This window comes from Canis aureus, chromosome 27 (genome assembly GCF_053574225.1).
Source record: "Canis aureus isolate CA01 chromosome 27, VMU_Caureus_v.1.0, whole genome shotgun sequence".
NCBI lineage: Eukaryota > Metazoa > Chordata > Mammalia > Carnivora > Canidae > Canis > Canis aureus.
In genome coordinates, this window is record NC_135637.1 from 27,892,205 (window position 1) to 27,918,452 (window position 26,248).

A 26,248-nucleotide genomic window follows, 5' to 3' on the forward strand; every position below is an offset into this window, starting at 1 on the left:
GCGCTTTCCGCTCCCGCCCCGCGCCCACGCCCCGGGTCGGAGGCTGCGGGTGCAGCCGGCAGTAACCAGAAACCGCTCCTCGCACACCACGAGCCGGGCGCCGGGCGCCGGGCGCCGAGCAGTGCGTGGGCGCAGGTCCGGCGGGGCGGGGCCGAGCGGCGCGCGACCCTCCGCGCGCTCGGGGAGGTACAGACCCGGGCGGCCTCTCTGGCCCCCGCTCCCGCGGGCTCTATGACACCGCGCTGGCTCGCGGGACGGGGCGGGGTTGGCTGAGGGGGGAAGAGATCACTCCAAGCCGTACGTCTCGCGGTGAGCTGCGCCTTGAACTCTCTCGCGAGACGTAGGAAGTCCCGCGCTTGCGCGCTGCGGTAGCGCCTGCTGGCCTGGGCAGGTCCGCCGGCGTTTGTGTGAGGGGTGGTCATCTGTGCGGAGGCCGCTACGCTCCCCAGCGACCTCCCAGGGACTCGCCATCATGAGCAGCACCTTAGCGAAGATCGCGGAGATCGAAGCCGAGGTAATGGGCACAGCTGGCGCTTCACTCTCCCTCGGAGTGTTCTTTCTTAGGTAGCGTTGCTCTTGCCCGTATTTTGTTCAGCCGCGTCAGGACCGGGCCTGCGTTCTCCTACTCCCCTCAGCCGGGCGCCGAGCCCCCCGACTCCCCTCAGCCGGGGCCCGCGTTCCACACCCCTGCTGCTTGGTCAGTGCCCCGTTCTAGTGTTCGGCTCCTGTCCGAATATCGCTCTTCTCAGTCTTCTTTTCTGTGAGCAGCACAGCCCCCCCACCTCCTCCCTCCTCCAGCCCTGACCCGCTCTCGCACCCCAGTATCTTTCATCATCTCCCAGAACCCGTCCCCCTTTCCCCAATCTCTCTACTCGGTAGACCGCGTTTCCCAGAGTATTGCTCCTAGGAATGGATCTGGGATAACATCTGCGGTAGCCTGTTGATTCCACCTGAACCAGCTGTGCTTCTGTTGTCTGAAGCTCTCAGTTCTTTAAAATCTGGAGAGTGGTGACCTTGTCAGATGGAGCATACCACGTACAAGCGGTAGAGAAGGACTCCGCAGCCGAGTTTCACTCTGATTTGTGGATGTTAATTTCAGTGACCTTGGTTGGTCTGTCCCTTCTACTTTGGGCCTCAGTTGACCTCTTTGTAATGAGGGGAATGGGCTGGGTGATGAAGAGGGTGAATTTTGACTCCAACTCTGACTAAAATGGGTATATTGACCTCAGATAGGATCTAGAAAAAAAATCATTCACAGTTGGGAGAGCATTCATTCTGGATATTTTACCCTGTAAGAACTGCTTCTGATTTATAACTGTGATTCCTCCCTTGCAGATGGCTCGGACTCAAAAGAACAAGGCCACAGCACACCACCTAGGGCTGCTTAAGGCTCGTCTTGCTAAGCTTCGTAGAGAACTCATTACCCCAAAAGGTGGTGGTGGTGGTGGGCCAGGAGAAGGTTTGTGTTTTTCTTCAATGTTGGTGTGTTTTTTTGATGTAATTTCTTTCAAAATAATACAGGTGTATGGTTTAAAAAGAACTTTAAGCTGTCATATAGAAAAGTGTAGATGTGTATTTTCTAATCCTAAATTCTTGAGTGTGTTTAATTCTGCTGGTTTCAAAGGCCAATGAATGTTGTCTAAGGGATGAACTAGGGTTTTATACTGTATTTTTTTTTTTTAAGTTTATGTTTTTTACACACAACGTGGATCACGAACTCAAGATCCTAAGATTGAGATTTACGTGCTCCTCCAACTGAGCCAGCCAGGCACCCTTGTGTATATCCCATGGTGATCCAAAATAGGTTTTCATTGGTTTACAGCAATACATAAATACTGTATTCCTAGAGGAGGGCCACGAATTTGGCTTTGACGTTGTTTGAGGCCATTATTTAAAAAAACAAAAACAAAACAAAAACCCGGTCAGTCACACAGTTTTTTTTTTTTGTTTTTTTTAAAAGATTTTTAAATTTATTTATTCACGAGAGGCAGAGATATAGAGAAGTAGGCCCCCTGCAAGGATCCCAATGCGGGACTCGATCCCAGACTCTGAGACCAGGGCCTGAACCGAAAGCAGGCGCTCCACTGCTGAGCCACCTAGACATCCCTCCCACAGAGTTTGTAAGACAAAAAAGAAACCCATTTTTCTCTTATTTAATCTTTTAAAAGCTTTTATTTTTTACTTAAATTTGTTTTTAATTCTAGCATTGATTTAACATAGTGTTGTATTACTTACAGGTATACAGTATAGTGCACAATATAGTGATTCAACACTTTCACTTTTTTTTTTTTTTTTAAAGATTTTATTTATTTGAGAAAGCGCGAGTAGGGAGGGCCAGAGGGAGAGGGAGAAGCAGACTCCTCACTGAATGCAGAGTAGGGTTCAATCCTGGGACTGCAGGATCATGACCTGAACTGAAGGCAGACACTCAATTGACTGAGCCACTCAGGCACCCAGTGATTCAAGGATTCTATACATTACCCAATGCTCATCACAAGTGCTCTTAATCTCCTTCACCAGTTCACCTGTCTCCCCACTCACCTCTCTTCTAGTGACCATCTGTTTGTTCTCTGTGTTTAAGAGTCTGATTTTTTTTTTCTCTTTTTGCTTTTGTTTCTTATATTCCAATTAGGAAGAAACTCATTTTTAAAATATTTATTTGAGAGAGTGTGTACACATACAAAAAAAAGGGGGGTTAGGGACAAGGACAAGCACAGAGGCTGATATTGAGCTCAGACTCTTAAACCTAAGATCATGAGCTGAGCCAAAATAAAGTCACCTGGCAGCTTAACTGACTGAGCCACCCAGGTGGACCACCCATTTTTTTAGATCAGTTATTATATAATCTTTGAGTCTTAAATTCTGTGCGTACTGGAAAGGTGTATGACAGTGTAAGTAGAGGAAGAAAGTTTCTAAATAAATATTCCGGGATCCCTGGGTGGCGCAGCGGTTTGGCACCTGCCTTTGGCCCAGGGCGCGATCCTGAAGACCCGGGATCGAATCCCACGTCGGGCTCCTGGTGCATGGATCCTGCTTCTCCCTCTGCCTGTGTCTCTGCCCCTCTCTCTCTCTCTCTGTGTGACTATCATAAATAAAAATTAAAAAAAAAAATTCCATTGAACAATGTTAATTGCTATTTTGTGTACTTAACCTCTGTAGAGGTAACCTGTAGAAAGTTTGAGAAATATATCCTAGATGGGTAGACTACCAGAATGTGAAAGGAATTTCATGAATCTCAACACTTCAAGAGATAACTTTCCTCTTCTTTTTGATATTTATTGATGTTTTAGGTTTTGATGTGGCCAAGACAGGTGATGCTCGAATTGGGTTTGTGGGTTTTCCATCAGTGGGGAAGTCAACACTGCTTAGTAACCTGGCAGGGGTATATTCTGAGGTGGCAGCCTATGAGTTCACTACTCTGACCACTGTGCCCGGTGTCATCAGATACAAAGGTGCCAAGATCCAGGTGAGTCAGGCCTGCAGGCCACAGAAGGGAAGAAATCCATTGTTTTATTCATTTAAAAAGCACTTATTGGAAGCGTTCTGTATGCCAGGCCTGATCTTTGATCTGTGAGGCCCCTCCTGCCTAGCAAGGGAGATAGAGCAGTATATAAAGACAATAATACAATGGGATAGTGCTTGTTAAAACACAGAGAAAGAAGGGACCGCTTTTTCACCTAAGGATATTGGGGAAACGTCTGGTAACACTAGAAAAGCTTCATGTAGAAAATGGCAGTGCAGATGGGTCTTGAAGTTCAAGTAGAATTTCATCAGCTAGAGAAGGTAAAGGGCAGTTTCAGGTAGCCATAGTGGTAAATAGCTTGCTGTGGTGCACGCTGTAGTGTAGATAGGAGTGATAGAAACCGAATCAAGAAGAGTAGGTTGGAGCTGAATTATGAAGGGCCTTGTGTGCCTGGTAAGGAAGTTGAATTTTATCTTCTATGTAGCCAGGAACCGTCAGAACCTTTTTATTTTTACTTATTTATTTTTCATCAGAACCTTTTTAATAACGTGGTAAGATCCTTTTTATCTTTCATTTTTTTACTTTTTGATAAGTTCCTTTTTATTTTATTTTACTTTTTAAAAGATTTTATTTATTTATTCATGAGAGACACACAGAGAGAGAGGCACAGATACAGGCCGAGGGAGAAGCAGGCTCCATGCAGGAAGCCTGATGCAGGACTCGATCCCAGGTCTCCAGGATCGCACCCTGGGCCGAAGGCGGCGCTAAACTGCTGAGCCACCCAGGCTGCCCGATAAGTTCCTTTTTAGAAGATAATTCTTGTCTGTGAGGCCTAATGAAATTGGTGTTTAGAGAAGTTGTTCGTAGATAGGTAGTGGGTTTAGGGCTCCCAAGTGAAGAGTCCCTTTGGGTATGAAAGAAGGTGTATGCAAGCTTTAATAGGTCATACTCTTGTTGGCTGCACAGCTAAGAAAGCAAGATTCTGAGTTCCATGGCATTTGAACTTAGGCTGGAAGTTCCCAGACCTTCTCGTTTCAAATCACCCTAGTGTCTCAGGAATTATTTCCTAACACCTCTTCTTGTCCTGGTAATTTTTTTATTAGGCCAAAAGAAATACTGAATGATTCCATCATTAGGTCCAAACAACTTAAATATTTATGTCCTTACAACCATAGTTATTTACCAATGGGATGTGTGCACTGTTGGAAACCATATCAGTTCTCAAACCTTGGAAACAGATTGGAAACCACTACGTATGTCACATTGGTTTTTGTGTGGCGCTTTTTATTATAGCAACTGGTAAAAAATCTAACTTCCCAGACATTTGGATATGACATAATTGAAAGCAATGTAATAGGATGTAATGTTGAAATTGTGAGCTAGGGCAGCCCGGATGGCTCAGTGGTTTAGCACCGCCTTCAGCCCAGGGCATGATCCTGGAGACCGGGGATCGAGTCCCACATCGGGCTCCCTGCATGGAGCCTGCTTCTCCCTCTGCCTGTGTCTCTGCCTCTCTCTCTCTCTGTGTGTCTCTCATGAATGAATAAATAAATAAAATCTTTAAAAAAAAATTGTGAGCTGTGTGGAGCTAGTAGTTCTTTCATTGTCTGACATCTATCAAGAATTGCTGTTTCTTTTCTTTTCTTTTCTTTTCTTTTCTTTTCTTTTCTTTTTTCTTTTTTCTTTTTTCTTTTCTTTTCTTTTCTTTTTTTTTAAAGATTTTATTTATTCATGAGAGACACTGAGAGAAAGGCGGAGACATAGGCCATGAGAGAAGCAGGCTCCCTGCGGGAAACCTGATGTGGGAGTCTATCCCAGGACCCTGGGATCAGGACCTGAGGCAAAGGCAGACACGCAACCACTGAGCCACCCAGGTGCCCCAAGAATATCTGTTTCTCTTGAAAATTTAGGATATCTCATGGCACCCTTAAGTTCTCTGTGGTGCCCAGAGTACCTTGGCTTGTTCTTTGAGAACTATTAGTGTAAGCATCTGTTTTCCCTCTTGCCGAACTACACAGAGTTGTGAGGTGCATTCATGCTTTTTCATTAATCTGAAGTAGGAAAGGACCAGTGTCCTGGTGGTATTTTCAGTGTTTGTTTTTTTTCCTGCCTATGCAGAGACTGTTGGGGCATGGGCCTTTCAGGTACTCCTGTGTCCAAAATGTATATAACTAGAGTGAGGATGCTTAGGCATATATATCTGGACCACTGCTTGATGCCGTCTGGTTTTAGCGTCTTGGTGATAATCACAGTTTTGGCAGCTCCGAGAATAACTTCTTTCCTGATGAGATGCTGTTGATACCTCTTTCAGGGCTTTGAAGTATATCAGAATGGGAGCTACTTAACCCTCTCTTTTCTTGTCTTTCTCCTAAAGCATTCATTTCAGTGTCTCCTGACCTTTTAGGGGTTCCCCCCCCTTTTTTGCATGATGCTTTCTTTTCTGCCTCTGCACTCTTTCCTCCCCTTCTGACTTTCTCCAGAAACTAAGTTAAGGTGTACATAGCAGGGTGAAGATGACCACTCTTGAATGTTCTTTAAATAGCTGTTTTGTGGCAGAGCACTCATCTGTGAAATGGAGGGAGAGGTATACAAAATTAGAACCATTTAGTAAGAATTAATATGGAGGGAGATTTCTGGTTTTTTGTTATGAAGGATGTGCCTAAAAATGGAACGGTACCTCTTGAGGTAATGAATTACTGTGTCTGGAAGTGTTTAAGTAGTGACTGAATCACCACGTATTGGGGATGTTCTAAAGAAAACTGATTTTTCACACAAGTAGAGATTAGCCTGCAAGGTGGATATTCAGCTTCAAAAATATTTATGGGGCTTATTTTCACCTTGCTTGAGTCCCTAGGATTTGTGTTTTCCTATATAAATAATTGCACATTTAACTTAACTGCTTTAATCTCTAAAGGCATTTAGTTTGAGTTAGTTTAACATTGAATTCTTAAAATCTACAGTTTCACGATTTAAAGAAATATTTATCTTTTGGATCTAATATGACATTTAGATGCATAAAGCACGGGTTATTTTATTGAATGAAATTTAGTTGCCATGTCTACAGCTATAGCACCCTGAATGTGCCTGACACTCTCTGGAATTTAGTTGCTATGTTTAAATAGTTCCATGTAACGTTAAAAAATCTTTCCCTGTCAAGAAAAGCTAAATTTAGGTTGTTTTTACTTTTGTAGAGGCTTCAATAAATTTTCCCGTTTTCAGTTGCAGTAGTTAGAAAACCTGTGCTGTTTTTTCTTACACTAGGAGAAATATGGTCTTTTATAGCCATGTTCTAGGTTTAAGAGTTTTAGATTATCCAGATGGATTTTCCTTTTTGAGTTCTTGATAACATTAACGAGGCTTAACATACACTAAAGCCTTTTGCTGATGATATATATATATATATATATTTTTTTTTCTCAGCAGTTTTATATATATAGCAGATACATGTGTAGCAGAATGGAATTTACTAAGTGTTAGAAATAGATTCTAGAATCTTTGGGAGAGTTGAAGAGCTATTAGACTCTAGACTTAATTTCTAGGAACAACTGATGATGAACTTTTTGTTTTTTCAGACATCTTTATTGAGGTATAATTCACATACAATAAACTGCAGATAAAGTATACAGTTTGGTAAGTTTTGACATAGCTATATACTGGTGAAAACATCATCATAATTAAGATCATGAACACACCATCCCCAAAAGTTTCTTCATGCCCCTTCCCTCCTGGTTTCCTTCATCTCCAAGCAATTACTTATTTATGTTTTATTACTAAGATTAGTTTATATGTTGAATTTTACATAAATGAGACCATGTGTAAATATAAATGTATTCGCTTTTGGTTGGCTTTTTCTTTTTCTTTCTTTCTTTTTTTTTTTTTTTTTTAAATTATTTATTTATTTTTATTGATAGTCACACACACAGAGAGAGAGAGAGGCAGAGATATAGGCAGAGGGAGAAGCAGGCTCCATGCACCGGGAGCCCGACGTGGGACTCGATCCCGGGTCTCCAGGACCGCACCCTGGGCCAAAGGCAGGCGCTAAACCACTGCGCCACCCAGGGATCCCCTCTTTTTTTTTTTTTTAAAGATTTTATTTATTCATGAGAGAGACAGAGACAGAGGCAGAGACACAGGCAGAGGGAGAAGCAGACTCCATGCAGGAGCCGTGAACATCCTACATGATCACAGAGGTAGTATCAGGAATAGATTAAGATTGAGGCAGTCATCACTAAACTACAGACCTTATTCAGATATATATATATGTATTTTTTTAAGATTTATTTATTTATTCAGAGAGAGTGAGAGAGAGACAGAGATACAGGCAGAGGGAGAAGCAGGCTCCATGCAGGAAGCCCGACGTGGGATTCGATCCCGGGTCTCCAGGATCACACCCTGGGCTGCAGGTGGCACTAAACCGCTGCGCCACCGGGGCTGCTCCCTTATTCAGATATTACCAATTTTCCCACCAATGTCCTTTTCCAAGATTTTATCTGGGATCATCCCACGTTGCATTTGTTCTTTTTCTTTATTCTCTTGCCATCTGTAATAGATACTCAGTCTTATCCTTTAAGACTTTGATGCTTAGAGTATTGATTAATTGTTTTGTAGAATATCCCTCAGTTTGGGTTTGTCAGATGTTTTCTCACAATTAGACTGAGGTATTATGTATTTTTGTCAAGAAGACACGAAATGATGCTGTATCCTCAGTGTATCTTAGAGAATTCATGACGTTGTATGTCTTAATTGGTGATGTTGACCTTCATTGGTTGGTTAGGGTGGTATCAGCAGGATTTCTCTACTGTAAAGCTACTATCTTTCTTTCTTTTTTTTAAATTTTCATCTTTCTTTTCGTAGTTAAATACCTTGGGGAGGTACTTTGAGAAGATATAAATCCTATCTCTCAAACTTGCCCACTCATTTTAGCATTCATCTGTGGATCCTATCTGCAGCAGTTATTCTGCTTCTTGACAAATGGTGATTCTTTTTCTCTTTCTTACTACATGTTACTACATGTTATTAATTTACCTATTTATTCGATAATATGTACCAGTGTGGGTTTGTGGATATTTATTTTATGGGTTATAATCCAGTATTGCCATTATTTTATTGTTTTGTTCCAGCTTTGACAATTAGGAATTCCTTCAGGTTGGTTCCCATGTTCTTTCCATAAGCCCTCATCTTTGTGAGTGTTTTCTTATTTGTTGGCATGACATGATGTTCCATGCTAATCTTAGGTTTTTCCCTACTCTGGCCCTGAGGTCAACCACTTCTAAAGGAGCTCTAAGTTGTTTTTTTTTTAAAGATTTTATTTATTCATGAGAGACCGAGAGAGAGAGAGAGAGGCAGAGGGAGAAGCAGGTTTCCTACAGGGAGCCCGACGTGGGACTTGATCCCAGGTCTCCAGGATCACTCCCTGGGTAGAAGGCAGGTGCTAAACTGCTGAGCTACCCAGGGATCCCCCTCCAATTTCTTTTATTAGAAAATAGTGATTAGAAATCAAGATCTGGTGTGTTCATTACTTTCCATGTATGCATTATGTGTAAATCAGTGTAACTAACGTTTCCAAGACAGGACTGATGTATTCAACATAAATTATAAAAGGGTAGCTCAGTTTGGTGTATTAGTCTTAGAGGATATAACATTATTATGTAGTGAAGAAGAGGGAGGAACTTTGAGTAGGCTTTTGAAAGGAAAAGTTGACTAAGTGCCTCCTGAATTAGTTCTTTTTCATTGTGTTTATTTATTTAATTATTTTTAAAATTTATTCATTGTAAGTAATCTCTACACCTGATGTGGGGCCCAGACTCAAGACTCAGAGATTGAGAACCAGCCAGGTACCCTCATTGTGGTTTATTTAGTGGGAAGTATGTTTGTATAATGTCAGATAGACTTAAAGCTAAGACTAATTAGAAAGGTTTTCTTTATTCATGAAAGACACAGAGGCAGAGACACAGGCAGAGGGAGAAGCAGGCTCCCTGCAAGAAGCCTGATGTGGAAATTGATCCTGGATCCTGGGATCACGCTCTGAGCTGAAGGCAAATGCTCAACGGCTGAGCCACCCAGGCATCCCAAGCTAAGGCTAATTTTATTTTATTTTATTAATTTTTAAAAAAGATTTTACTTATTTATTCATGAGAGAGACAGAGAGAGAGAGAGAGAGAGAGAGAGGCAGAGACAAGGCAGAGAGAGAAGCAGGCTCCATGCAGGGAGCCTGACGTGGGACTCGTCCCGGAACTCTAGGATTACACCCTGGGCTGAAGGCAGATGCTCTACTGCTGAGCCACCCAGGCATCCCTAAGGCTAATTTTTTTTTTTTTTTAAATATATATTTTTTAATTTTTATTTATTTATGATAGTCACAGAGAGAGAAGGAGAGGCAGAGACACAGGCAGAGGGAGAAGCAGGCTCCATGCACCGGGAGCCCGATGTGGGAATCGATCCTGGGTCTCCAGGATCGCGCCCTAGGCCAAAGGCAGGCGCCAAACCGCTGCGCCACCCAGGGATCCCCCTAAGGCTAATTTTAAATGATGTTTTGATAAGCTGCCACTCTGTTCCTGGTTCATTCATGTGGATAATTCAAGATTGGCCATATAGTGGACCCTTGGTATTTTCAGATTTTATATATGTTCTCAATTGTTGTCAGTCGCCTCTAATAGTTTGTAATTTTGCTGAGATGTGCATTTGAATTGTGTGCTATGAAGTTGGTTTTTATGTTCACATTGTTATGTACATACACTATGACTTCTATGAAGTTTTCTGTGAAGTTTTACCTTTACTGCATTATCTGGGCAATTAAGCAGTCATTTTTCAACTGAGGACACACATCAGAGTCAGCCATGGAGCCTTGTGAAGTACAGATCAATATATGAACCCTACTTTGTCCTTTTAAGTTAGAATTTGTAGGGATGGATGAATTGTTAATGGTTTTACAGGTGATTATTATATGCTCACCTGGAATGGCTGCAGAAACTTTTGTGAATTGAGGGATTTGGAGGGTTTGCAAAAGCCCTTAATGTGTATTTTGTGACTATCAAGATCCATTACCTACATTAAGGAATTGGTATGGAGGCTCAACCTGAAAAAAATAAAAGGGACTATTAGAAGGTAGGTATGTATGTGTATTTATTTAGAATAGTGGAGAGGAGCAACAAATAGTGGTGAGGGAGAGCAACAATCTTAAGTAGGCTCCACGTTGAGTGTGGAACCCAGCATGGGGCCCAATCTCACAATCCTGAGATAATGACCCGAGCCAAAATCAAGAATTGGACACCTAACTGACTGAACCACGCAGGCACCCCTAGAAGAGATTAATGCAGAATAATGGGTTTGGCCCTCAGAATGTGAGTTATAATCTTACTTGATTTATTAGGACTGTGATTTTGGGCAAATCAGTTAACCTCTGTGAACCTCCGCTGATATCTCAGAGTTGTTAGGTATTTTAAACTAGGTAAAATATAAAAAGGTATATAAAAAACCTAACATTGAAATACATAGTAAAAGTAATATTCAAGTTATCAGGAGGTTGGATTTGGATCTTTTATACTTTGGATACTTGAAAAATCATTCTGTTTCACCTGTTCAGATTTGTGGCTTCTTTTTTCCTTCTCTCCTTACCCTGTCCTTAATTTTGCAGCTCCTGGATCTTCCAGGTATCATTGAGGGTGCCAAGGATGGGAAAGGTAGAGGCCGTCAAGTCATTGCAGGTGAGTTGTCCAAGGCTACCAGCCTGGGATATTATCCCTTTATTGAGTACTATTTCTTTAGTTGGAGACTAAAGACCCTGGACTTAGACCTTGGACTTAGAGATTTTATCACAGTGAAGGGCATAGTTTTACTTGACTTCTTACTGGAATAGAATGTCAGAACTTGAAGGGACCTCAGAAAATAACAGTCCAGATCTCCATTTGAGGAGAAACACTAAGAAAAGGAGAAGTGAAGTGCTTTAGTCCATTGTCGCACTGGTTGTGGTTATTTAAAGTAAAATATTATAAAAGGCTAATCATAAATTGGCAACAGTCCACTACTCTACCTTTCCTCACTTCCACTGTCATTCCCCATTGGCAACTATTATTAACTTTTCAGCTGTTCCTTTTGTTATTTACCTTCAGATTTTCAAATATTGTGCTTATATTGCTATCTCACGATTAATTTTAGATGTCATCTATTGGTTTCATGTTATGGTGGAGAATTAGCTCTCTTATACTCTATACCTTTTTACCCATTTTTTTTTTTAATTTCATTTTAAGTAATCTCTACACCCAACATGAGGCTCTCACTTAAAATCCCTAGATAAGAGTCACATGCTCCACTGAGCCAACTAGGTGCTACCCACCCCCCTGTTCCTTTCTTTCAAACAAATTATATCAAAATTTTTAGTTAACTTATCAGTTACAGTTTACATTATTATGTATCAAATATGTAACTTTTGTTCAGTGCTAAGATAGGTGGAATATTATGACTTGGTTTCTTTTCTCTTAAAATCTGTTTTTGAAATTTGTTTTTCATGTAGTGGTTTCTTTTTTTTTTTTTTTTTACTGTATGTGTTTGCTAATATTTTTCAAATGTTCTTTTTTTTTTTTTTAAGATTTTATTTATTTAGGGATCCCTGGGTGGCACAGCGGTTTGGCGCCTGCCTTTGGCCCGGGGCGCGATCCTGGAGACCCGGGATCGAGTCCCACGTTGGGCTCCCTGCATGGAGCCTGCTTCTCCCTCTGCCTGTGTCTCTGCCTCTCTGTCTCTCTCTGTGTGGCTATCATGAATAAATAAATAAAATCTTAAAAAAAAAAAGATTTTATTTATTTATTAATGAGAGACACACAGAGAGGCAGAGACACAGGCAGAGGGAGAAGCAGGTTCCGTGTGGGGAACCCGATATGGGACTCGATCCCGGGACCCCAGGATCATGCCCTGGGTCAAAGACAGGCACTAAACTGCTGAGCTACCCAAGGATCCCTGTATTTTTCAAATGTTCTAAGAGATCAAATGCCCATCAGTCAGTGTTTTTCTAGATAGTTAAATAATAGCTTCAAATACAATCTTACTGATTTCATTCTTTCCCCACAACCCTGGCAGTATCCTCCTGTGCCCTCTTTTCTTGCTTTATTTTATATTTTTTAAAGATTTTATTTATTCACAAGAGACAGAGAGAGAGAGAGGCAGAGACACAGGCAGAGGGAGGAGTAGGCTCCATGCAGGGAGCCTGATGTAAGATTCAATCCTGGATCCCCAGGATCACGCCCTGGGCTGAAGGTAGCACTGAACCACTGAGCCACCCGGGCTGCCCTCTTTTCTTGCTTTAATCTGGATTGGTTGCTTTCTAGATGAGCACTGTCCAATAGAAAAAATGGTCTGAATCTGTGCTCTCCAGTATGGTAGCCCATAGACATGTGTAGTTATTGAGTGCTTTAAATGTGCCTAGGGCAATTGAGGAAGTGAATTTCAAATTTTATTTCATTTTAATTAGTTAATATTTTTAAAAATATAAACTAACCTATGTTGACAGAAAGCAGATCAGTGGATGAATTGGAATCAAGGGGAAGATTGATTTCAGAGGTGATGGAAATGTTCTGCATATTGCTTGTCTGTGGTATTTATACAGATATATAATATATGTTTTTTTTTTTAAGATTGTATTTATTTATTCATGAGAGACACAGAGAGAGAGAGAGGCAGAGACACAAGCAGACTCCATGCAGGGAGCCCGACATGGGACTCGATCCTGGGGATCCAGGATCAGGCCCTGGGCCGAAGGCGGCACTAAACTGCGGAGCCACCCGGGCTGCCCTATGTTTGTCATTAAACTGTATTTAACACGGACACTATTTGTTTTTTGTAAATTACACTGATAAGATATATTTGTATATATACGTGATAATGCTGACAGTAAAGTTGACGAAAAATATGCCAAACAGATAGTCTTACGTTTTTAGAATTTTTATTATTTTAAATCTGACTTTTTCAGGGATTTAAGTTATTGCCTGGTTTTTGCCCTCATTCTGACTTGTTTTTCTGCTAGTCTATCTAGAAGTTAACATATCTTCTAGTTACACCAGTGGAAAACAAGGCACACGTTGTATATTGACTTCTGGCATAGAATTTGGTAACCTTAACTTGATGTGTGTCTGTGTATTTATTAAAAAAATCCTTTGTCTTAATGGAATTCGACTGCCTCCCTCTCCCCAGCTTTTGAGTATTTGGCTTAGTAAAATCTGTATTGAGCTGTGCTTTGTATAAATTATTTTTTCCATTCTTCAGTGGCCCGAACATGTAACTTGATCCTTATTGTTCTGGATGTCCTGAAACCCTTGGGACATAAAAAGATAATTGAAAATGAGCTGGAAGGCTTTGGCATTCGTTTGAACAGCAAACCCCCCAACATTGGCTTTAAGAAGAAGGATAAAGGAGGCATTAATCTCACGGCCACTGTAAGTGGAGGGGATATGGGCCAGGCTTCTGAAGGTACTGGGGTAGAGAGTAGATTGAGGTATAGGGATGTTGAACTTTGGAAATCACCTGGCTTCTGCCAGCACTAACTGAGGTAACGAAATGACCTTGTAGTGACTGACAGAGTAGGAAAAGAATTAATCTCAGCCTTAATTTCATTTCTTCTTTTGGGTTATTTGATGTGGTATGGGACCAGCCTTCATGAAGTAGATGGCTGCTAATATCTTGTGTTTTCATTTATTTAACATAACACAGATTTATAGAGTGCCTATCATGTGCCAAGCATTCTTTTAGGCTCTTGTTTGGTAAGGGAGTAGGTTAGAAGAGAGAGCAAAATAGACAAAAGTCTCTGTCCATACATTCTATGTGGAAAAGTAGTGAACAAAACTAATGAGTTAATACAATATATTAGATGATAAATCTAAGGACAAAAACAGGGAAAAGAGTGTTGGTGGGAGAGTTGATTAGAGAAGTCTTCACTGAGGTGACATGAGGGAGTGAACAAAAGGACTGTCTTGGGGAAGAACATTCCATGTAGAGGAAACATCCAAGTGTAAAGCCCTGAGAGGTACAGCATGCTTTTGCATGTTTGGGGAATAGCATAGTGAGCAAGTAGGAGAGTGGTAAGAGATGAAGTCATAGCATAGGACCATACATGCTTTTACTTTGCAAAAAATGGATAACTCTTGGTTGGGTTCCAATTTATGGAGTGAGCAGGATTTGATTTAGGTTTTGGTGGAATCAGTCTAGTTTGTTGAGATGAGAAAAGATTGAATTGGGTTAAGAACAGAAGAAACCAAAGCAGAGAAGCCATTTAAGAGGTTATTAAAAAAAAAAAAAGGGGGGGGGGGTTATTTCAGCAATCCAGTCAGGAAGTGATAGTTTTCAGAGCAGAGTTGTAACAATGGGGGAGATAAATGGTTGATTTATCAAAAGATTTTGAGAGTAGCTGGGTAGGAATTACTTGTGGATTGGATATGAGTTGTGAGAGAGATGACTATAAGTTTTTTTTTCCTGAGCTAGAAAAATAGACTCCCATTACTAAAATGGTAAGACTTTGAGTAGGATGGGGTTGGAGAGGAGGGGAAGATTAGGATGTTCAGTTTGAGATGCTAGTCAGACACCCAGTAGGTATATGAGGAATTATCTAGGCTTGGAGAGGTATACATTTGGTGTTTAGTAACTCTGGAGCCATGAGCTTATCTGAGATAACTAGGAAATGAGTATAAATAGAAAGTAGGTTCAAGGATTTCGCTTTATGTTCCCTTCAGTGATTAGAGGTTGGGAGATGGGAAGAATCAGCAAATAAGACTTTTTAGACAAAGAAGAAAGAAAATCAGGAAAACCAGTTTCTTTACTTAGTTTCCAAGATTGGAGGAGTGATCAACTCTGTCCAGTGCTGCTTGCTTCTAAGTCATATAATTGAAGATTGAGAATTTCCTGTAACATTTAACATTCTAGAAATCCAGATGATATGACTAGCACAGAGTTAAACTGTCCTGCTGAGGAGATCTTTCTCATTATCCTTTCATAATGTTTAAATTTGAACATTTAATGTTTAATATTTCTGTATTTATTTGCTAAGGCTGCCATAGTAAAGTACTATAGATTGGGTGGCTTAAACAATAGATACTTTTTTTTTTTTTTTAAAGATTTTATTTATTTATTCATGAGAGACAGAGAGAGAGAGAGAGGCAGAGACACAGGCAGAGGGAGAAGCAGGCTCCGTGCAGGGATCCTGATGAAGGACTTGATCTCGGAACTCCAGGATCATGCCCCGCGCTGAAGGCAGGCGCTAAACTGCTGAGCCATCCAGGGATCCCCTACTTATTTTATTTTAATTCTGGAGGCACTAGATGTCTGAGATCAAGATATGAGCAGGATTGGTTTCTTTGAGTTCTCTACTTGGTTTGTAGATAGCTATCATCTTCCTGTGCCTTCACATGGTTTTCCCCTCTGTGGGTCTATATCCTAGTCTCCCTTTCTTGTATGGACATTAGTGCCACTTGAATTAGGGCTTATCCATATGACTGATTTCATTTTAACGTAGTTACTTCTTTAAAGACTCTATCTTTAACCCTCACAGTCACATTCTGAGATACCTGGGATTTAGGAGGTCAGCATATGAATTTGGGTAGGAGTGATTCAGTCCCTAGCATCTTCATTCGAGTTTGGAAAGATTAATAGTTTTGAAGTATTTTCTAATAAAAGTCAATTACTCTCATCCGGAATAACAGACTTTAGAAATGAATTTTTATATCTTAGGATTATCCAGGTATAATGATAAATACTCCTGGGAGATTTTTTTGCTCTGTGACCAGTTACTGTCTTCTCTGCACATTCAGTGCCCTCAGAGTGAGCTGGATGCTGAGACTGTGAAGAGCATTCTGGCTGAATACAAAATTCACAATGCTGATGTGACGCTGCGTAGTGATGCCACAGCAGACGACCTCATCGATGTGGTGGAAGGAAACAGGTACTGACCAAGTGTATGATCTGGTGTCTGAATTTGAATTTGAAGCCTTATAGTGGAAACAACATTGGATTATGAATCTGTAAGACATTGATTCTAACTCTAGGTCTGCTACTATCTCATAATAGTGGGCCTTGGTTTTGTTAGCTGTAAATTGGAGGTTTGGTTTTAATTTCTGGCATCCTTCTTTGCTCTGAAATTTGATTACGATGGTCGAATTCCTCTTCTCTTTTCTTTTCTTTTCTTTTCTTTTCTTTTCTTTTCTTTTCTTTTTTTTCTCTTTTTTCCTTTCCTTTTTCCTTTTCCTTTTTCCTTTTTCCTTTTTCTTTTCCTTTCCTTCCCTTTCCCCTTCCCTTTCCCCTTCCCTTTCCCCTTCCCTTTCCCCTTCCCCTTTCCCCTTCCCTTTCCTTCCCTTTCCTTTTTCCTTCCCTTTCCCTTTCCTTTCATCTATTCATGGGAGACACAGAGAAGGAGAAGCAGGCTCCAGGCAGGGAGCCCCATGTGGGACTCGATCCCAGGACTCCAGGATCACACCCTGGGCCAAAGGCAGACGCCCAACCACTGAGCCACCCAGGCATCCCTAAATTACCCATTTCTTTTTTTTTTTAAAGATTTTATTTATTTATTCATAGAGACACAGAGAGAGAGAGAGGCAGAGATACAGGCAGAGGGAGAAGCAGGCTCCACGCGGAGAGCCCGACGTGGGACTCGATCTAGGGTCTCCAGGATCACGCCCTGGGCTGCAGGCGGCGCTAAACCGCTGCGCCACCGGGGCTACCCAAATTCCCCATTTCTATTACTTTTTGTGAATTAGTCTGTCCCCTACCTAAGCTGTGTCATAAGATGGTGAAGAGAGTAGTTCTCAATCTGCTCTCCCAGAATCCATCTGAGAAATTCTATAGGGTACCTATAGAATTCAGAGCATGCTTGGCTGTATATGTTCTAAGGGTAACCTAAAGATATAAACCTAAAGATAGCCAAAGGCAGCTAAAGTACCATGAAAAACTAGTATTAGTATTTTAAATTAAATAATAATTTAAGCCACTATTAAAGTTTTTCCTGGCATTTGAGCATAATATTTTTTTTAAAAGCTTATTTATTTATTTATGAGACACACAGACTGAGAGAGAGAGGCAGAGACATAGGCAGAGGGAGAAGCAGCCTCCTGGCAGGGAGTCTGATGTGGGACTCCATCCTGGATCCTGGGATCACGACCTGAGCCGAAGGCAGGCGCCCAACCGCTGAGCCACCCAGGTGTCCCATGAGCATATTTTTTAATTGCTTTCCTGTTTATTGGATGCATTTATTCGATTCTCATTTGAAAACAAAAGCCAATTCTTTGAGTTAGGCATTGTATAAGTGAGGCAATTGAAGCCTGAAAAGTTGTGACTTGCTATAAATTAATAGTAATCTCAGCTGCCGTATTGATATGGACATTAGGATTGTGACATTGTTAGATGTTACATTTTTTATTTTAAAAATTGAATATATTATTAAAAATACATTTACAATTCATAAAACAACTTTGTGGGAAATTGACTCTGAGACTTGCCCAAGGGATTTAGATCTAGGAAGTAACAGAGCTGGGAGTAGGTTTTTGTGTGATTCCAAAACTTGTGTTCTTATGATGCATCTCAATAATTACCTGCATGGCTCAGACAGGGTTTGAGTTTTGTTACATCTCAACTCATAGTTCACTTTTTGGACATTGTACTTTATTTTGGTAGGAAGCCTTTTGGGGGCAGGGTTGAGGGGTTGATCTGCTTTTTATGATGCTTTTTATGAGTCTCTGATTTGGCGTTCTGGGCTTGGAGATGCTCATAATCGCACTGACAGTCTTTTCAACAGCTCCAGACTAATGTCCTATTTTTCTTCTATTTCTGTAGAGTTTATATCCCTTGTATCTATGTGTTGAATAAGATTGATCAGATCTCCATTGAGGAATTGGATATCATCTATAAGGTGCCTCACTGTGTACCCATTTCTGCCCATCACCGCTGGAATTTTGATGACCTATTGGAAAAGATCTGGGACTATCTGAAACTAGTGAGGATGTAAGTCTTCGTGGAAAGGTCATATGGTTGTAGGAATTAAAACAAAGTGTCCTAAAATGATACTATCTGGAGCTCATTAACACAGTTTGTCTCATTTTGGAGATATAAATAAATAAATATCTGCTAGGCGCCATATTGAGGGCCTTCTTCCTTAATTGGAGGTTATCTGTGTCTGATCTTCTCAGGGGTGATGGAGGGTTGATTTGCATTCAGTACATTAAGCATTCCAAGAAGTAGGAAACCTCTGCTCCCTCTTTGTTCTAGTTACACCAAACCCAAAGGCCAGTTGCCTGATTATACATCTCCAGTGGTGCTGCCTTATTCCAGGACTACAGTGGAGGATTTCTGCATGAAGATTCATAAAAATCTTATCAAAGAATTTAAATAGTAAGTATCATGGGCATGTAGTGCCTTCTCTTCCCTGTGGGCTACTGATTCCACAAACTAGCAATTCTTAGGGTAGCATTAAGAAAATGGCATCAGGGGGTTGCTAAAATGCTTGCCTGGCTAGAATTCTGCAGTGTCTTCCTATTTATTCATTCATTCATTTGAGACATGGGCAGAGGGAAAAGCAGGCTCCCTTTGGGGAGACTCAATCCCCGGCCTCCAGGATCATGACTAAGCCAAAGGCAGGTGCTCAACCCTGAGCCACTCAAGTGCCTCTTCAATCCTAAAACCATGCTAAATTGGAGCAAGAAGAGCTTTAGAAGCCTTGTCAGGTCAGGATGGCTGACAGTACACGGCTCTGATTTTCTCTTGTTAATTAGTTTCCCTCTTGGCAAACACAAACGTCAATTCTTCTTGCCAGCATCATACTGGCCTCCTGTGGGTGCTGAGACCCCCTGTGGACCTTAAGCATGGGTAAATGCCCCTAAATCTCCTACATATACTTTCATTGCTGTTACAGGCTGAAAGAAATTTATAACATCTTATTTTGAGCTAATTGAGCTAATTTTATTTCATTTTTTATTTTTATTTTTTATTTTTATTTAAAGCTTTTATTTATTCATGAGAGACAGAGAGAGAGAGAGGTAGAGACACAGCAGAGGGAGAAGCAGGCTCCATGCAGGGAGCCCCACGTGGGACTCTATCCCAGGTCTCTAGGATCACGCCCCGGACTGCAGGCAGCGCCAAACCACTGTGCCACCGGGGCTGCCCTATTTCATTTTTTAAAGATTTATTTGAGAGAGAAGTGTGCTTGTACACACATGGGTAGGGAGAGGGACAGAGAATCTCAAGCGGATTCCTTACCGAGCACAGAGCCTGACAGAGGGTTTGATCTCATGACCTTGAGACCATGACCTGAACCAAAAGCAAGAGTCAGATTCCCAACCAACTGAGCTACTTTAGGCACCCCTGAGCTAAGTTTAGATTTACAGAAAAGTTGAAAAAATAGTGCAAAGAATTTCTTTATATCCCTCACCACTCTTCTAACATTATCAGCTCACATAACTATAGTAATCAAGAACAATCTTTTGCCCATCAATTGATGAATGGATGGAGAAGATGATGTGTATATACATACAATAGAATATCAGCCATGAAAGAGAATAAAATCTTGTCATTTGCAATGACATGGATGGAGCTAGAGAGTATTATGCTAAGTGAAGTAAGTCAGAAAAAAAAACATATGATTTCACTTATATGTGGAATTTAAGAAACAAATGAGCACAAGGGGAAAAAGGAGAAAACAAGAAATACTCTTAATTATGGAGAAGGAACTGATGGTTGCCAGAGGGGAGATAGTTGGGATGGGTGGGATAGGTGATGGGGATTAAGGAGTGCCCTTGTGATGAGCACTGGGTGAAGCATGTTGAATCACTGTATTGTACGCTGGAACTAATACAACACTGAAGTAACTGGAAGTAAGATAAAAACTTAAAAAAAAAAATACTTGTTTCTGATCCTGAGAATACCGAGAGTGAAGACCTTTATTAAACTTCACATTCCTTTCATCGAAAATAACTTCTAAGTGCAGGTGCTAATTTCCACTATCCTCAGACTGTTAAGTTTTGGCATATACTTGAATCAGTGAAGGAGAGTCTTGTAAAGTTAAATATTTTCCTTTTTCAAACCTTAAAGGTTTCTTTTTTTTAAGATTTTATTTATTCATGAGACAGAGAGAGAGAGGCAGAGACACAGGCAGAGGGAGAAGCAGGCTCCATGCAGGGAGCCCGATGTGGGACTCGATCCTGGGTTTCCAGGATCACGCCCTGGGCTGAAGGCAGCACTAAACCGCTGAGCCACCAGGGCTGCCCACCTTAAAGGTTTCTGTATAGCTCTTGCCTTCCATGGTGGCAGAACACTGACGCCTCTAGAGTTGTAAGTTAATGAGGGAATTAAATGAGAAGGGAGGAAAATGTTTTGGAGAAGAGACATATCAAAGCAGTTAGAATTTTATTTGGTCACTGTTTTTGTTTTATTTTGTTTTTTTGTTTTTTTCCCCATTATGGAAGAAATAGCACTTTAACTATCTTAATAGAAAAACATGTAGCGGGCAGCCTGGGTGGCTCGGTGGTTCAGCGCTGCTTTCGGCCCAACGTGTGATCCTGGAGACCCAGGATCGAGTGCCACGTCGGGCTCCCTGCATGGAACCTGCTTCTCCCTCTGCCTGTGTTTCTGCTTCTCTCTCTCTCTCTCTCTCTCTCTCTGTCTCTCATGAATAAATAAAATCTTAAAAAAAAAAACAAAAACATTTAGCTTCAGGCCTACTAATTATGACACTTGTCCTTGTTGCATTCCATTTGTGTCCTTGAATACATGCACATCCTTTGATCATTATGTATTTTCTGTGTTAAAAGAGTCACATCATGTAATCACTTTTTTTTCCTATTTGTTGCTACTTTACATAGTTTTCTTGACTTCACACAAAAACTTTTCCTTTTTAATTTCTTTAATCTGAGATTCATGATAATAAGGCCTTTGATATGTTTTGCTGCATTGCTCTCCAAAAAGGGCTGAACCTTTTTACATTGCCAGCAATAAAATGGAAGGCACTGATGTTAAAGCAGGCGTTAAATATGATTGTTAAAAACTAGTTTTCTGGGCAGCCTGGGTGGCTCAGTGGTTTAGCGCCGCCTTCAGTCCAGGGTGTTATCCTGGAGTCCCGGGATCGAGTCCCATGTCAGGCTCCCTGCATGGTGCCTGCTTCTCCCTCTTCCTGTGTCTCTGCCTCTCTGTGTGTATTATGAATAAATAAAATCTTTAAAAACAAAACAAAACAACTAGTTTCCTAGTTCAATATTATAAAATGGTCACGTGCATTTATCTTGTTAATGCATTGAAAAATTTTATGTGTGTTTTATTAATGCTGTTAGTAAAATGCTGTTTTATCTTTTTTGGCAAAGTGAAGTGTTCAGTGTTTTTTTTTTTTTTTTTGAACGTAGATTTTCATCACTATTTTTTGAGATTCACTTATTTATTTTAAAAAGAGAGTGTGAGGGTAGAGGGGTGCAGAGTTCTATGTGGGGCTCTGTCCCACAGCCCTGAGATCACTACCTGAGCCGAAACCATGAATCGGACTGTGCCACCTACATGCCCCAGAACATAGGTTTCTAAAGATGTTTTGTTGCAAAGGCAATATAATAACAACGTGGCTGTCATTTTCTTTCCTTTGGTATATAGTTCTTAGCCTCTGTGAGACAGATCTCAGTATCCTGTTAACCAATTTCCATCACTAGCCCAACGTATTTTTAGTATTGGAGGCCTATTGATAAAAATTCATAAATGCTAAAAAATCAGGAGAACATACCAGTTAGGGTATCTTGGGAGGGAGAATTTTCCTAGCATGACTGAGGAGGAGGGCCCTATATTTATTAGTACCCATTGATGGTTTTAGTAGACCCAATAAAAACTGGTATTTATAATAGTCTATAACTGATATTGTAAGAATCAATTTCCAATCTGAATTATTTGAGTATTTTTCTATAACAAACCCATGCTTTCTTCTTTTAATTTTAAACTAGTCACATTTCTCATTTGTGTTTTTTTCTCTGATTTTGCTAAATTGGTTCTGGAACAAGAGGAACCGCACAACTTCCGAAAGTGTTTGCCACTTTGCATCTGAAGGCTCCATTGTGCTGTACTGCAGGGGAAGCTAATGCCTTTGGGCTTTGAATGTGGTCCTTGACTGGGGAAAGGGGATGTTGCAAGCCTATGGTGCTTAAGAGCTGGAATGCTAAATCTACGCAGAAAGGTGGCACCCAGGTAGATAGAGTAGAAGCTAGGTGATTATTTACACTGACTTTTTTTTTTTTTTTCTCCCTTCCATACAGCGCTTTGGTTTGGGGTCTGTCTGTGAAACATAATCCTCAAAAAGTGGGTAAAGACCATACGTTGGAGGACGAGGATGTCATTCAGATTGTGAAGAAGTGAAACCTTCTGCCCATCTGCTGGGCCAACCATAGCAGCTTTTCCCGTGACCAAGCACCCTATCCCAAACCCCTTCCGGCTTTGGCAGCCAGTGGATCAGGATTCAGGGGAGGGAGATGGAGGCCCTCAAACTGGAACTTTACTTGTCTTATCTTGGTGTCCCCTTATAAATTCAACTGCATAAAGGACCTGGTAGGCCAGCCAGCTATGTGCAGCTCATGTGTCATTGTCAGAATTTGTTTGGGGATGGACTGAATGAGGATGGGTATATACAGTGAGGTAGCTGCAGAAGGGGTTACTTGGGAGACTGGTCTTAGATGTGAAATGGATTAAAATGTGACTGCAATATCTCAGTTGATGTTTAGTCCTGGGAAACTCTTCTAACTGAATGTGGCTTTCACTCTTCTCAAGTGGTCTTTCACAGGTGATACTGGAAAGAGGAAGGACATGATGTAAATTAACTGAATATTCCCTGCAAGGCTAGCCCATATGGGAGATAGTGTTGTGTGGCAGTTGTAAAGTACTCTGGCCATACACATCAAAAGTTTGAAATGTGTGGCCACTTATAATTAGCTGTGAAACCCTGCATAAATTACACAACCTCTAAACAGTTCGTTTTCTCCTGTAACGAGATAATGCACTTACCTTTTATTTATTTTTAAATGTTTTACTTTTTTTTTTTTTTTTTTTTAAGATTTATTCATGAGAGACACAGAGGCAGAGACACAGGCAGAGGGAGAAGCAGGCTCCATGTAGGGAGCCCCATGTGGGATTCGATCGCGTGACTCCAGGATCATGCCCTGAGCCGAAGGCAGACGCTCAAACGCTGAGCCATCCAGGCGTCCCTGGCACTTCCCTTTTAGAGTGGAGTTTGTTAGTATCAAGGGAGAGGGTACTTGTAAAATCCTTAGCACAGTATCTGGCATGTAAATACTTAGTGAATGTTGGCTCTTATCTCTGGTCCTTTTCCTTTATCTGAACAGAGCAGGTTTGTGTGTAAACATGTGTACGTATGGAGGTGTGATGTTAGAAGGAAAGGTGGTGTCAAGACTGTTTAGGAGGGTACTAAGGACATAATGAGATGTTTTGGGCTGGGAACAGGAATATAAAGGAGTCACCCCAATACTGGGAAATTGATAAAGCAATCTTTGTGCAGTAGACTGGGTTAGTGAGAATAATGGCAGAGGGAAGGTGTAGTCATGTATGTACAGAGAAGTCTAAACTTGGTAATTGATTGACTTGCTCTTGAGTGAAAAAGAAGTGAGATAATTTCAGTGTGGATTACAGGGACAATAGAGAAGGGTAGTCCCTTAGAAAATCAGGAACGGAAACAGATGTGCAGCAAGACAGAGTTTGATTTTTAGATCAAGTGAGCTAGCACTTCTAGCAGGTTGTGAGGGATGGGACTGTGGGATTATCCACATACTCAGCCTTTTCCAGTACTTGTTATTCATGCTACCTTAGTAACAATTGTTTTTCTGATCGTCTTCCTGGAGCTTGGGTTTATTAGCACTATCTCCACCAAGGAGTTAAGCCTAGTATCCCCATCACTTTGCAGGATATAGACCTTGTATCACTGGTGCATTCATCAGAGAGGCCATAATCTAGAGCCTACCCAAGCTCTTAGAAAAACATTGGCTTTCTGAGCTATGGGATTTCCAGCAAGGCTTGCTCTCCAGCCAGAGCAAATTCTAGGTTTCGGGGAAATCCTCATGCTCAAATTCACATCATTGAGCAAGAATTTAGCACTGCTAGGGTGTTGGGTAGAGGAGGTTATTGAAATCTAGTTCATCAAGGACCTCAGGATGTGCTTTGAATAGGCCTTGCTTCCATCATTCAGCATCCTCTCCCTTTGTCAGTGGCCCCCTGATACTTGAAGAGAGCATTACCCTACCTTTTAACTCTTTCCTTTTTGGGCTCAAACTTGAGAGTTCTGGGAGAGGAATAGTGTCTGGGATAGGACTACTAAGGAGGGGCAGTCCTACAATTAAGGCTTTCTCTTTATGAACTCTTAAGACTATAGTTCCTTGAACCATTTCTTTCCTGAGTTTGTTTTATTTATTTTAAAAATTTTTTTAATTTTTTAATTTTTTAATTTTTCTGAATTTGTTTTAAAGTTTACTTAAGCAACCTCGGGCAGCCCCGGTGGTGCAGCGGTTTAGCGCCGCCTGCAGCCCGGGGCGTGATCCTGGAGGCCCTGGATCGAGTCCCTCGTCAGGCTCTTTGTATGATGCCTGCTTCTCCCTCTGCCTGTGTCTCTGCCTCTCTCTCTCTCTCTCTCTCTGTCTCTATGAATAAATAAAATCTTAAAAAAAAAAAAAGTTTACTTAAGCAACCTCTATATCCAATGTAGGGCTTGAGCTCATGACCCTGAGGTCGAGAGCTGCCTACTCTACCAGCTGAGCCACCATGTGCCCCTTTCCTGGTCTTTTTTTAGCATAGCTTAACAGACTCCCTGTCCTGTGTCATTAGTTACAACACTTTTAATTTTGTTTAACAGCAAACTAACATGACCAGCTGAAGTAGAAGGAAACCTGGTCTCTCATGTAAGCTGTCTGGAGCTCAGATGGGCTTATGGCAGCTGAAATCCCATTGAAGATCCAAATTTTTTCTTCAGTTGACTCTGTCCACTGCAGTTCGTTGGCTTTGCTGAACACCTGGCTCCTCTCACAATCACAGAATGTCTGCTGCAGTCCCAGGCTTTACACCCAGCATCCAGAAGATAATAGGACTATTTCTTATCTTTTTGGGAAGGTATTTGCCAGAAACTGCCCAAATTGTCCTTGTGTCATGGCCTAAATTGGGTCACAAGCCTATTCTTGAATCAACTGTTGGTAAAGAGAATTAAGAATCAGAGTTTACTCCTATAAGTTATCTTCATTCCTGGATTTTGTGCTCATTTCCTTCATTTACAAAGAAGGGCCAGTGGACCTGGCTACCCTTCTATCTTAGCTACCAAGTATCTTTACAGAGCTCTGCTGCCTCCTGAAAGAAGGGATGCGTGTACTAGCCAATTTTTCCCCCCACTTCTCACCGGTACACTGACTTCCAAAGTGAGCTGACTGCTCAGCTGCTTCTTTTGAGAGGCAGTTTTTCCCTCCTCCTACCCGGCCTCCCTCCTTAAAAGTAGGTCTTCCATGAGGTTCTTTGTGGTGTTCCTCTGTTGTACTTTGAGGTGGCCTTCTACATCCTTAGCTTTTTTAAATTATAGTTGATGCACAATGTTACATTACCTTCAGGTATACAGTAGTGATTCAGCAAGTCTACACATGCTCACAAGTGTAGCTATCACCATACAGTACCATTTCCTATATTCCCTGTGCTGTATCTTTTATTCCCGATTCTCTTGACCTCTGTGTTGCACATTCTCCTAGACCTGATTGCTTCCAAACTCCTCTCTTGACTGTTAGACTTCCCAAAGTTGCTCCATGTACTCCTCTTAGC

The 26,248-nt window shown here is 41.2% G+C and overlaps 1 protein-coding gene across 1 annotated transcript; it reads left to right on the forward strand.

The window, feature by feature from the left end:
• The first annotated feature begins 348 nt into the window (after positions 1 to 348).
• On the forward strand, positions 349 to 23,018 carry DRG1 (developmentally regulated GTP binding protein 1). The gene is made up of 9 exons (XM_077874414.1): positions 349 to 514; positions 1,336 to 1,459; positions 3,291 to 3,466; positions 11,097 to 11,166; positions 13,718 to 13,887; positions 16,252 to 16,382; positions 18,266 to 18,433; positions 18,698 to 18,820; positions 22,708 to 23,018. Exons 1-9 carry the CDS (start codon positions 473 to 475, stop codon positions 22,805 to 22,807), a joined length of 1,104 nt encoding a protein of 367 aa, XP_077730540.1. The 5' UTR covers positions 349 to 472; the 3' UTR covers positions 22,808 to 23,018.
• The last annotated feature ends 3,230 nt before the right edge of the window (positions 23,019 to 26,248 follow it).

Bases quoted from the DNA above. Each gene is read 5' to 3' on its own strand.
- DRG1 (XM_077874414.1), top strand. From the start codon at position 473: ATGAGCAGCACCTTAGCGAAGATCGCGGAGATCGAAGCCGAG. The intron at 515-1,335 runs GTAATGGGCACA...CCTCCCTTGCAG, and splicing joins TCGCGGAGATCGAAGCCGAG to ATGGCTCGGACTCAAAAGAA. The intron at 18,821-22,707 runs GTAAGTATCATG...CCTTCCATACAG, and splicing joins CTTATCAAAGAATTTAAATA to CGCTTTGGTTTGGGGTCTGT.